The sequence below is a fragment of the Teleopsis dalmanni genome, chromosome 2 (assembly GCF_002237135.1).
Source record: "Teleopsis dalmanni isolate 2A chromosome 2, ASM223713v2, whole genome shotgun sequence".
In the NCBI taxonomy this organism is placed as follows: Eukaryota; Metazoa; Arthropoda; class Insecta; order Diptera; family Diopsidae; genus Teleopsis; species Teleopsis dalmanni.
In genome coordinates this window covers 230,735,440-230,748,786 of record NC_051847.1, presented here as the reverse complement: position 1 = coordinate 230,748,786, position 13,347 = coordinate 230,735,440, and the positions used below count along the sequence as shown (strand labels likewise).

Genomic DNA, 13,347 nt, shown 5'->3' with positions numbered 1-13,347 from the left:
AATATATAAAAAATTAATTTAATTTAATAATTTTTACCACTATGTACAAATTAGATATCTGTAAATTTAAATTTAAGTGGTATGTTTGGCACATTTATTAATAAGGCCTTAAAAGGCTCATCGACTGGGTAGTTAAATTCTACTTTAAAATTTCGTAAAATTCTAGCAACACCTAATTCCAGTTCCATTTCAACTATTCTTCTTCCAATACAACTTCTGGAACCAAATCCAAACGGTAAATAAATAAATGGATTTGTGCCCTTAAACTCGTTGATTTCATTATTCGCCATCTCTTTGCTTTGTCTTAGCCAGCGTTCTGGTATAAATTCTTTCGGCTTTGTATAATATTTCTCATTTTGTAACAAAGTTGTTGCAACCATAGAAACCTGAGTCCCCTTCGGTACCTGATATCCGCTTAGCACTACATCTTTTTGAGGTACGCGCGCATTACCAACAATTAAAGGATATAACCGTAGTGATTCTTTAATGCATGCACGTAGATATGGCATATTTGTTAATGAACTGTCAGTAAAATCTGAACATTTTTCTGGTAAAATTTTTAAAATTTCTTCTCGTAGTTTCTCCTGCTTTTCGGGATTTTTTGCTAAACACAACATAATGCCAGCAAATGTACTCGAAGTCTTTAAAGGAAAATAATTAAACAGAAAATTTTAAACTTTTAAAATTTTAAACTAGTTTGCTTACTGTATCTACACCTGCCATTAACATATCCATTGCCATTACTGTAGCTATTTTCTTGTCAATTCTTAATAACTTCTCTAAGACACTTTTTTGATTTTCTGGCCTCTCAATACCAGCTTCTCGCTCCTTTTCCAAACGTTGTAGTGCATTGTTTACATAATTTAAAGTAATATCTTGTATATTGTCTAAACACTTCATGAAATTCCTGAATGTTTTTGTTGGTATAAATTTCCACAACGATGGTCTGAATTCTAGTTCAAGAGATAACGTGAAGAACTCTGTTAGATTCTTAAACAATGCTTTGGCTGCTACATTATCCCTATTTTCCTTAAGCAGACCTAATTGCCTGTCCAGTGCAACAACAGATACCGATTCTAAGGTCCAACGATTAATTTCATCTTCAAAATTATCAGGTACTTCAAGTGTTATTGGATCACGTATTTCTTTGATTCTTGAAAAAAAAAAATAAATAATAATTTCATAAAATGATTAAAACGCATGTACAAACCTATCTATTAGTTCTAAGTTGACCTGTGACATTTTTTGCAAATATAATTTAACATTTTTTGGTTGCATTAGCACAGGATTTACTACTGTTCGAAATTTACCCCATTTGTCGCCTTGACTATTGACAAGAGAATATAAAGTGCATATAAAGTGCATATAAAGTGTACATGTCATATTCAAAAAACTTACGTTGCTATAAGTCCTTCAATGTCCTGATAAAACTCTGCTCTGTATTTCTCTCTATGATACCTGAGTGCTTCTGACCCCGGTCGTATAGGCCAAATACCCTCATTTCGAAACACGCGCTCAAAGTGTTCAGGATTATTAGTAATTAAGAATGCCTTTCTTCCAAGCATAGCTGGCATTACAAACATTTCGCCATAGTCTTCCTTCCATTGTGTTAGTAATTTCACACTGTCTTTCTTATAATACTTTCCACCGGGCAGCATTTTTCTTAAAACATTAAGAGCTCCATCAGTGGGTATTTCACTGAAAGGTTTAGCTTGATTCCATTCCGAATCGGCTTCTAAATTTACTTCGGCTGCTTGCGTTTGTTGCAATATCTTTGTGTTTGTAAACAAAGTCGTAAAAAATGTTCATTAAAAATAAAATCAAAATATTAGACCTTACCTGCTGATTAGATTGGAATAGTCTTATGTTTGATAAGCTCAAAGTTTTTGTGTAGCGGAAATTAACAACAGCAAAATTTTTCGCTTGCATCATTTTGTTTAAAAACATTAATGAGTTTTATTATGTTGGCAAATTATTTCCAGCTTTTTTTGGTTTTGTGTATACTAAGGCAATTGATCTAAAATATTTCGCAACCAAAATGCTCTGTTCCTCCACGAAACCTATTCGCAAATGTGCGAACTGCTACTACCTCACAAAAGCTATTCTACAACTCTTGTCCGTCTTTCTGCCATATATAGTACTCATATTTCGGCAGTGAAATTACTAAATTAATTTTGTTGATTAATAATCTCAAATACGGAGTATCTATGGTATACACACATTGACTGAGATACAAAACTCAAAAGCTCTGAACCTGTTCATATTGTTCCGTGTGCTCTTACGCATTAAACATTAGAGCTTTAATAATTGATATTAAAAAGCTTAAACTGTAGACAAGTATGTATTTTTAAATCAGTAGAAATATCAATGATAGGTGTGCAGAATATCAGATGGGGCTCATTATTGAGAAATATCAAAAAATTTTAATACTTTTCACATAACATACTATGTTAAAAAAAGTTTATTATGTAAATTTCGGATCAAAGAAAAGAATTTTAAGGCTAGCTATGCAAATTTAATTTTTATTTTTTGAATTAGTGCATTATGCATTATATTATTTTGATAAATAATACTTGATAATTCTTTTCTTTTCGTATCTTACGATAAATAGCTTCGCAAGGTAACTCTGCTATATAGAACAGAATCACTTGCTGTAAAACTGCAAAAGTCAAAAACTAATGCGCTCATTAATCGAAACAAAGTACACTTAATTTGTACCAGCGCTCTCATGGAAAGATCTTAGGGCTATCATGTATGTTAACACGCCACAGCATACTAGCACACAGACAAGATAGGAATTACCAATAGTGGAGATTGTTTTAAATGCAGAGAGCTGAAAGCAAAAACTACCTATCCTATAAAACATGTTTACTTTCTTCATTTTTTTTGTTTATAATTTTAGTATCCTGTATGAGTTAAAAAATATATATTTTGGCACTATTAAAAAATATAAAAAGAAGCTTGTTTTTGGGTAATAGTTTTTTTCTTTTGTGTAAGTTTTGTATCAGGAGCTAATATTTTTACTAAAAAAATGAATGAATTTTATGAATATCATAAAATTTTAAAAATGTTAAAGCAAGACTTTAATCGAACAGAAGGTCTCTCACATGCTCAATGAAGACCAGAAAATTGTTTCTTGAAAAGTTTCCTGTGAACGGTCAATCAATTGTTAGTCTTATGAAGTTTTTGGAGATTGAAAAACCAAAATCTCATTTGATATATTGTCTTATTCACACTAAATAGGGGTATCAGGTCACACTTTCGTTTATTAAAAAAATAAAAAATTTCAATTGTAATAATTTATTGCATTTATTATTTTATTTAAAACTATTTATTATTAATCATTATTCAAACACCAATTTATTATGAATATACATTATATAAAATATATATAAAAATATTTTAATTAATTTATAACTATTCCATTAACAAAAATATATTTTATATCTAAATGTAATGGAAAAGGGCTGCATAGCTCAAATTAATAAAAAAAATAATTTCCTTCAGACATTTAAATTATATTATATGTTTTACATCAATAATATACAAAGATAAGTTTAGACTTAAAAGCAAGGAAGCAAATCAGGGAATTGTTCGAATTTGGCACTATAAGCGATGATTTTTAATCATATATACAGATTAATAAAAAAAAACCTAATAAGTTTTAAAACTGGAATTATAATAGGTATAGAAAATAAAATAAAAACAAATAAATTCCAAATATGTAATAATCAATTGATTTCAATCGTATAATCATAAATATTTTAAATCTGTTCCGATTTTACGGATGTGGCTTGGGTTACATTTTGATAATTGCAAATGATTTTAGCAGCGTCATTCATCATTTTCGCTGTTGATCGCACTAAAAACATTAGATGACATTCATCATAAACTGTCAACTCTATCCGTGTACGTACTAAACCATGCAAAACTGTGGCACGTTCCAAGTCCAGCCAGTGTTGCAATGCAAGCTCCCGTTCTTTTGCTGAGCCGGAAAGAATGACGTCTGAAGGTCCCCATAACACAAACTCCAAAACCGATTTTGACTTCGAGAGTGATTCAGCCCGTTCTTGTGATAATATGTCAGCTAAAATTTGCGTTATTTTTGTCGCTGGTAACAAATCAGTGAGTGCAATATGAGCACACTTACAAAGTGTGCCCATCTGTTCATCTTCGTCGTTATTGCTACTAAAAAAAGAAATATTAAATTTCAATCTGTTTTATTTTAATAACTTTATTGAACCTACCCTTGTAGAACGCAAAGTCTGGCTTGTGCATCTTTGTTGTCTATATCCTTCGAAAGCACAACATTTGATAAACTCAACGGCATATCTTCGATCGCCTTGACTTGTAAGTTTTTCATGCCATTCACTAACTGCAACATTATGAAAGCTACTTCGCGTGTCATCACATCATCAAACGCTGGCATGCTCGGAACTAAGTGGGAATCCTCATCCGATTTAATGTTTTTCTCTACAGACGACTCTTCATTAAGTGTACATAAATTTTGCACAGACACTACATTTCTTAGCGCACTTGCACTACTACCATCCTTCAGTCCTGTCAAATTCGGTATTGAACCGCGGAAGTTATAATTACTTTTGTCTAGTACTTGTGACTTTCCTTTCAAAATTGCGCCAATGGATAACAGTGTATCTAGTTGAAGTCGTGGTAGTACTGAAATTGTTGCCTGCAAAAGTGTTACTTCCGTCGTTGGCATTAGTGGTAAATGATAACTTGGCACCAAATCGCAGAACTCCGTAATTGGATTTAGCACGCCAGATATTCCTCCAGATAACTGGTTAAGTTCACCACCCACACCAGAAAGTTGATTACAATCAGCTGATAGCGCAAGGGTCACTGGTGCAGTGGTCCAAAGTGCTGCATGGAATGCTTTTTTACCAACTACAAATGCTTGTGTACCTTCTAGTATTGTAAAATCTTCAAAACGTAAGTTTATAGCATTTGCCAAAGGTCGAAGCGCTGGTGGTATAATCGGCGTTTGTTGCAACTTAAAATATATACAGATAATGAAATAGAAATTGAAGAGAAAATAATAAACGTAACACACCTGATCTAAAACCTGCGCCAGTGCTTCGTGATTGGCAACCACAACTGCAGTATAGTTATCCTCAATAGTCTTATGCACAACACTTCGTCCCTTTCGCATACGTAAACGGTTTGTTGCCTTTACACGATTTTTGACAGCCTATAAAAATAGTTTAATTTAAAAGGATACCTTCACATATATTTACATAAACCACTTACCGATGGTATGCCCCATACACTATCATTAATGTCAGTGGCTACATCGCCACCTGCCTCGCTGCCATAGTAACTATAGGGTGCATAAATGTCAAATTCGCCGACTTCGCTACCACAATACGAAGCAGAAATAATGCGTGGAATATTGGCTGTAAGAAATTTATATTTGATAGAACTCTTATTTTTAGAATATGTGTAAACGATATACCCAGACTATTATTCAGTCCATAAGTACGAGAAGCTCCATATTCACTACGTGTGTAGCTAGTCACCGATGCCGTATCTGAGTATAAATTATTGCTGCGCCGAGTAGGTAATATACGTTGTCCTCCATTTGTGAGATCTACTGATCTTGCAGGTGGTGGCGGAGGTGAAGCAGATGCCTTGACAAATTCGTACATATTTTCGTAGTCGCGTTTGTCTTTTAGATAACTATCGATAGTATTGTTGATTTTACGTACAGAATCCTTAAGACTTGTAGGTCGGTTGTCAGTTGCATTACTGTTTGCGTTTCCTATAGAATTGGCAAGCTCGTTTTTATTAATATTATTGTTTGTCGGGTTTTCAAATATTTCTAATTTATTTGCTATTGGCATTTTGCTATCATTACCCTTCTTGCGCTCAAAAGTGCTAGTGCGGCTTCCACTTGGTGGCTTACCGTCTACAACAGATTTGAAGGAATTATTAGTTAAAATAGCTGTTGTGCGATTTGTTGTGGGAAGCTGTGAACCAGGAATACCTCCAGTTGAGTTTTTAGAATGTAAGGCACTATTATGATGAGTTGAAACCTGGTCCAATGATACATTATCACCATTTGACGAGCAAATGGAGATAGTATCAATATTTTCATTGCGTGCTCCAACATGCCGTTTACGTGCCAATTCTAGTTGCGCTTCACGCTCGCGCATGCTTGCCGTACGTTCAGGTTTGCGAGGTGCAATCGACGAACGTATTTCACCTGAAAATCATTATCCGATTCACGGTATTTAATATAATATAAATATTTACTTGAACTATGTATTTTGAAACTAATTATTTTACAGAATAACTTTAGAAGGTTTTACGAAATATGAAAAAGTGAGATCTGAATCCTTAGATGATTCCAATCGATAATGAAGTAAAAAAAAAAGTAATGGTACATATATCATTCATCTTCGGAGTGTCACTTATCCAATCTATTTTGATATATTAGTCTAGGAGTCCTAGATCCATTTTTACTAAATCTGTTTCAAACTTTTATATAGCATAAGCATAACAATATTTGTTCCATACTTGTTAAGAAACGATACGTACCTAAAATTTTGATAAAAATTTTACCACAATGTTAAATTTTGACTGCTTTTTATTTATTGTTTGTTATATGCACATATAATTTTACAGCAGAAAACAACTGAACAAATCTCAACTAAATCTAAATCTATTTAATGATTTTATTATTATAACAAGAACTTGTCACCTCGCTTGTCCCCACCAAGAGTGAAATTGTGAAAAACGTTTAATAAAGGATCAACAACACTGAAAATGATATGTCCGATTTGACGGATTGCGTTATCCAAGTTCTATTCTCCAGGTACTTTAATCAAGTTAATCAACGGGCGCATTTAATAGTGCAGACCAAGAATATTAATTTAAATTCTATGCGCATATTGCCTATGTTGTGAGGTTCCAAAAATATTTCCGAATGTGGTCTGACCAACTTCAATAAGTAAGTTTAATAACGAGTTTTACTAAAATTCGGAACGGAAAATAATATTTATTACATTTCATGTTAAGGAGATGCCAGTATAAAAAATTGTATTGACGTAGTCTTAGCCACTTTATTGATGATTTCTGAGTAATTTCAGCTTTACATTTTGTGGGTCATGTGTCTAAGCGTACTTTTGACCCATTTCCAATTAAACAAGTTAATCGCATACTATTTGCTTTACAGTTCATTTAATAAGAATTTATGAGAGATCTTTAAATTATAATTTTGTTACTAAAATGTAATATTGTGCATAATTGACTTGGTTTACTTGTCGACAGTTTTTGCAGCTAACTTCAATTAATTTTGCACTTAACAACTGCGAAACCAGTACGGAATCCAGTTTAGAAGTATTAACAAGAGACTTACTTAAAATAAACCAAGTTCAACGGCAAATGAGTTAAGGAATGCTGTAAAGTATATTTCTTTCTCTTATTGGTACAAGTTCAGAAAAGGCTTAGATAAAATTAATCGAAATGTAAACCACGGGTAGTAGAAACTAAACTGATTGAAGTGCTCAAGGTAACTAATCTGAACGAAGTAAACTACTGAATGCAATAAAGTTGAGCTTAAACGGGGTAGGCACATTTACTCAAACGTTTTCTGATCATGATCACTTCAAACCAAAAAGAATATAAAAATGAAGAGATACAATAGCTTATACATAAATACTTATGATATTAACTTACCTAAATTGGCATAAACGTTGTCGGACTTGCATTTAATCGAACCGCCTGCTTCTCCTAAGCTCGACGTGGCACATAACCCAATCTTTTGTTTCCGGCGCAACTCTGCGCTTTTTGGTGGTGGTGGTCTAGCCGGTTTGTTAATCTCATGTGAGCGTTGTCCATCTGTTGCACGCAAGGGTGGTGCTGGTGGTTTCGCTGTAAGTACTGCAACAGTTTGGGTCGCAACTGCATCATTTGTTTTGGTTATATCTTTTACTACTTCTACGGCCGTGGGATTAATATCAATCGGATGTATGATTACTAGGCGCGGCTTACCAGCGACGCTTGCGTCTTCTCCTGTGCATATCTCTGAGTAAATGCCTTCTTTCTTATGCAGATTATCTGTGGTTTTGCTTGTGCCCATGCGTAAAAATTTTTTTATAGAGAATTTCGTTTTGGCTTTTTGTGTTGGTGATGCTGCCTTCTTGTCGTTCGATGATGCTGTAGTATTTGATGAAGTTGACAAGTTTGCTGCTGTTGTTGTTAAGTTCATTGTTGAAACAGAAATTACAGTTGATTGACTGCCCGATTCGGTTAGGCATTGTTCAGACAACGACAGGTTTTTGTGATTTCTTGGTATCAATTCCGGTGTCAATGGCTGCTTAAAGCTGCTCAACATATGGCCGGAACCAGTTTGATATTGTAAGTTTTTAACTGCATTGCTCCGTTGTGTAACAAATGTGTTCAAGCTACGGAACTTAGGATTTACAGTAGCTCGTTCTCGCTTATCCTTTTCTCTAATGACTGGCGACGAAGAATTTTTGGTGATGTTTCCCACATTGCTAGCTATTGCTGGCAGTTTACGCGTATAAAGACTTGAAGAAATTGAAGAAGAATTTGCCGAGTTAGTCTCTGCAATATTAGCAGAACAATTTGGTATTATTTCCGTCACATTTGGTGTTATTAGTTCTTTCAATTTCACAGCATCCGTTTCAGTTTTTACATGCTTTGTCTTTTCTGTATTTGCATTTAAATCGGATTGCGTTTGCACAGTCGACTGTGGTTGCTCTTCAACTGAAATTGATATTAGTTTTTTCTTTTCATCTTCTTTCATTTCATTTTCAAATTCAAGTACTAAGCTGTAGTCGCGTTCTGGCGTTGGCGGCGCACTTGTTTTATACTCAGGCGGCGGATTTGGCGCTCTACCTTTTTTAAGCTTAGCGTCATCTTTTATTATGTCAGCGTTTAAGTTCTCGTTTGATTTTGACATCACCAGCTGTAACTGACTAATAACCTGTTGTTCGGCACAAGTGGGCTGTCTTTTGGTTACAAATGTTTTTAATGGACTATTTACAGGAGAAACAATAGGTTTCGCTGGCAAATCTGGTTTTTTTAACACAATTGGTGGATGTTGTTTTTGTAAACCATGCAGAAACGAAGGTCGTGCTTCTAATATTTTAGTTGGCGGTGGTGATTTAGGCAATGCGGGTAAAATATGGTTCGCCTGTTCCTTATTTTCTAGACTACCATCAGGATCAGCACTACCATCTGGTTCACCGTGGAGCTCTCTGCTCTTTTCTGGCGGAAATATTGACTTTTTGGCACGTGGAGCTACTGCCACTTTAGATACAACTGATGTTTGGTTTGCGACTTGTATATCCTCATAATCAGAATTGTTCGTACTGATACTTAGTTTATTTTCCAAACGCTGACGTTCCCGTTCTTTTTCTGTTCCACCATTTTTGAATTCATTCCCAATGCTTATTCCAATGCCTGAATCGGACTCACTACGAATCATATTATAAGAGGTTTCTTCATCGCTGCTGCCATCGAAACTACTGCCAGTAGAGTCCAGAGCGTCATCCGAACTGCATTTTGTGACAATCAATCCATCAGAAGTAATTTTACTGGTCATAAAGTTGCCCTCATGTAAGTTATAAGATGCAGCACGTGTTTTTGAAGATAACAACATGTCGGTAATGTATTGGGAATTTGAAAAGTGTGACTTAGTCGCATTTTTGTCTGATTCATTAATGGCATTTATGCTTTTTTTATCATTGCTGAATTTACCATCTGCCAAATTTTCATAACTGATTTGTGTTTCAACTACATCATAATATGCCGATACCCCATTTTCAGCATCGGAACAGTTACTGTCTGTGTCGGAGTATTTATGAAAAACATTTATTTTGGGTTTTGTGTGTTCCTTGGTAATAGGCGGATTGCGCACGATCGGCTTTTTAAGGTCGAGAAAGGGCTTCGAGTCGACAGATTCGCTCAAACTTGATATTTCGAACTTAATCTTAGATCCAACAGCCATTACTTTATCCTGTCCAGTCAGTTTATTTGACTCATTTTGTTTCTGCTCAAGAGTCTCAGAAATTTCATCTAACAGAGACTTTTCCATTGCACGTTCAATTGGAGGACTGTTTTTACCATCGCTATCACTGGATGATTCCTGCTGCTTGTTTTGTATCTTAGTTAGTATTGAGCCACCGTTAGAGTTTGCAGATTTTGAGTTGCTACTTACTGATGTGGAACTTGTGTTACTGTTGACACTAGTAAAAGTAAGCGAAGGGGGTGTTTTCTTTATAGTCTTTTCACTGTTTACATTTTGTTTCGTGTCTGAATTACCCAATCCAGATTTCGATTCAAATCTTCCTTTTACAGTTGTTGCTGCAGTCATCTGTTTTGTCGTATCAGTTGCATTCGATATAGTTGATGTGACTGCTGTGGCATTTGTTGTCGCACCAAATGGCACAACGTTTATTTTCAATGTCTGCTTATTGCCCTCCTTATCAACTTGTGGGGCACCTAATTTTAGTGCAGCAAATGATTTCTTAATATTCTCTTGCGGATCGCCTAACAAGTTTCCATTATTCATATTGAAATCTGTATTGGCCTTTGTTATGCGTTTAAGCTCTGCAGTTTCCTCATCGTCCGTATTTGTGATAGCATTGTCATCATGTTCATTGCCAATGTTCATAAAATCATCGTCGTCTGCGTCATCGGAATCATCAGACCATTCACCTCCGTAACCAATGACTTCGAACAGAGTTTTACGAAAACATACTTTGTGCGATTTACTTTTATTAGTCTTGGCAAGTGCTTTCTTAATGATACTCTTCACAGGTGTTCTGTGCTTATTCGGATAGTCAGTCTTTTTGTTGTCACTTGCATCAATTTTTTGACTTTGATTAGAAGTGAATATAGAAGATGTACTAAATGCAGAAAATCTTGAACTGGAGGCAGAAGCTTGTTTGTGCTCATCCTTTGATTTAAAACAATTCGAACATAAGTCCTTTTTCCAAGCATTCTGTGTGAAGTGTGGACATATTGAAGATGACATTTTGAGGTGTTACTTATTTAAAAGGCAGAGAATATAAGGAAATATTCAATTAATCCTCCTTGTGGTGTCGAAAAATATGCTGGAACATATTCTGAAAGACAAAAGAAACTTATTTATAATAAATTGTTAACCAATAAAACTTAATTAACCAATCACTTATTAATAAGTGATTTAAAAACAATAAAAACTGTAACAATTAATTCAATTTTCTGCACGTTGCGATAATTTTTTTTTTATTAAAAAATATTTTAGCAAAACGAAAATGCTCGTATGAAATTGAAAAAAAAACAAACTATAATTCATACTTCACGGATTTGAAAAATTTAGGTGCAGTCAGCGTGTTGCTTTGCGAGTGTCCACTGTCAAGTATTTTTAACTGAATTCAATTTATTTCGTACAATTTAAACTAGGAAATTCAACACTGAGGCTAATGAAATTGCCAAATCCATAAAAAATCATATAAGATAAATAAGAGTACAGAATTTTGTATTGATATTAAATTTTAGCCATTTTTGATTTTGTTCAGTTAAGAACACAGAGATTTGCTATGGAATTAGTTGTTAGTGAGACTCCTGAAGCCGCCAGACTAAAGCTGATGAGCTGGTACATTCTTATAATCAATATGAGACATTTATCCTCACAAGTTGATGACAGGCAACTAGACAGGATATTTTAACCTGCATTATCACTTCAACAAGATCATTCTGTTTGAGGTACCAAAATATCTGCCTAGCGGGGAATAAGTGTTGTAATCACATCGTTCAGTAAGCGGATGTTGAAGCATAAAATTCTCTTTCCATATAATACTTGCAACTTATCATCATGACAGATTCTGACTTTCATTCACATATCTAATGTCTTCTGTTCAGTTGGAATTAGTTGTAAGTAGAAAACATCTACTGTGGTTGAAGTCATTGGATTCACTGAGAGCCCAAATTCTCTGATTTTCTCTGCTATTCTATTTTTATTATATTTATACAGACTGGAGCACACAAAAGCAGGGATTATTTCTGAATAAGAAATCGATATTTGAATATACTGAAAGCAATTACGAGGTAGAATAAATATTGAGACTCAAGTCTAATCATTTTCAATACAGTTAATATTTATTTTATAAAAAATATTTTGCAATCTTTTGAAAAAGTAAATGTATTGTAATTCAACCAGAAATTTCAAATCCGGTTATTTGTTTTGCAATTGATTTGGACACAACTGCACAACTGACTTCAAGAATTTGTAATTTTTGCTTTGTTCCAGACAAAATATCCACCATGTAAATTTGAATATAGTTTTTTATTATTATTTTGAATTTACTCAGCCTGCGGCCTGCAAGTAGACGAAATTTTGAAACTACTGGAAACTCATTTTTTCTACCAAACGTTCACACGTTCACAAAAGTGTTTAAATTACAAAAATGTTTATTTGAGCTTAATACAAAACTACAAGTCCACGACAACTCCAGCATTAATAATGTTTACCAGAATTTTAAAGCAACAGCGATTTGAATGACAACCAGCAATTTCAACATTGCAAGGGTAATTGGTGCAAGGGAATCGTAGTTCTTGGTTGAGTACTGTGCGCTTCATCAATCACTTACGTACCTATGTATGACGAAATTATGCTATTAGTCCTTCAGTTAATTAGATTTAAAAGAAACAACTGTTGCAATACTGATATTTTGGATATGTTGATACGAATGAAAAAGCATAGAGTGGTATAGACCATAAAACAGAATTTAAAATAGAAGAACGTAGAAAATAATATAGTATAGAAAGTAGAAAAATATAGAGTGTAGAGTAAAATGTAGGCTAGAATAAAATAAAATCGAATAAAGAATGGAATATCGAGTAGAATACAGAATAAAATATAGAATAGAATATGAAATAGAATATAGAATAGAATACCGAACAGATGATATCTCAACACTTAAATTTTTGTAAAAAGTATTTATTGTTTACTCTTCATAAGCTTAAGTGTACATATATCCGAATTAACAAATTCTTGATTGATTATAACTATTTTATTTAAGCTGTATTTAATAAGTAATTTAATAGTTTTTATTTTAAAATTCAAATGATTTGCAATTACTCGTAATTTTTCTGGTTCATTTCTTGCCACATTAGATTTGTGGGAAATACATATCTCAACAAATTAAAATTACACTTAATTTTATTTTTAATAATTTTACACTGCCGGATTAGTTTACTTGGTTAATTAAATGCAGTTGCAACTATCGTGTTAGTAATTAAAGTTAATTAAGTTATTTAATTATTCAAATTATGTAAATATTTTGTGGTTTTTATTACTTTTACTTATTCGCA

General features: G+C 33.6%; 2 protein-coding genes across 3 annotated transcripts; both read right to left on the bottom strand.

Annotated features, from left to right (window-relative positions):
• LOC119683743 (cytochrome P450 CYP12A2-like) lies at positions 1-2,179 on the bottom strand. Its single transcript, XM_038097574.1, has 5 exons — positions 1,840-2,179; positions 1,399-1,772; positions 1,211-1,327; positions 706-1,153; positions 1-641 (listed from the first exon to the last, which is right to left on the bottom strand). Exons 1-5 carry the CDS (start codon positions 1,945-1,947, stop codon positions 51-53), a joined length of 1,638 nt encoding a protein of 545 aa, XP_037953502.1. The 5' UTR covers positions 1,948-2,179; the 3' UTR covers positions 1-50.
• Positions 2,180-3,705: 1,526 nt separating this feature from the next.
• LOC119677893 lies at positions 3,706-11,113 on the bottom strand. 2 transcript variants are annotated; one of them, XM_038089461.1, is made up of 6 exons: positions 7,699-11,113; positions 5,474-6,223; positions 5,269-5,414; positions 5,072-5,209; positions 4,248-5,011; positions 3,706-4,188 (listed from the first exon to the last, which is right to left on the bottom strand). In XM_038089461.1, exons 1-6 carry the CDS (start codon positions 11,024-11,026, stop codon positions 3,765-3,767), a joined length of 5,550 nt encoding a protein of 1,849 aa, XP_037945389.1. In that variant the 5' UTR covers positions 11,027-11,113; the 3' UTR covers positions 3,706-3,764. The 2 variants fall into 2 exon arrangements, with proteins under 2 accessions (XP_037945389.1, XP_037945390.1); XM_038089462.1 differs by having other exon boundaries at positions 3,706-4,185.
• Positions 11,114-13,347: the final 2,234 nt, after the last annotated feature.

Excerpts from the sequence above, each read along its gene's own strand:
- LOC119683743 (XM_038097574.1), bottom strand. The coding sequence starts at position 1,947 with ATGTTTTTAAACAAAATGATGCAAGCGAAAAATTTTGCTGTTGTTAAT. Across the intron at positions 1,773-1,839 it reads TATTCCAATCTAATCAGCAG|ATATTGCAACAAACGCAAGC; the intron begins GTAAGGTCTAAT and ends ACAAACACAAAG. Across the intron at positions 1,154-1,210 it reads AACTTAGAACTAATAGATAG|AATCAAAGAAATACGTGATC; the intron begins GTTTGTACATGC and ends TTTTTTTTCAAG.
- LOC119677893 (XM_038089461.1), bottom strand. The coding sequence starts at position 11,026 with ATGTCATCTTCAATATGTCCACACTTCACACAGAATGCTTGGAAAAAG. Across the intron at positions 5,415-5,473 it reads TGGACTGAATAATAGTCTGG|CCAATATTCCACGCATTATT; the intron begins GTATATCGTTTA and ends AATTTCTTACAG. Across the intron at positions 5,210-5,268 it reads GTGTATGGGGCATACCATCG|GCTGTCAAAAATCGTGTAAA; the intron begins GTAAGTGGTTTA and ends CTATTTTTATAG.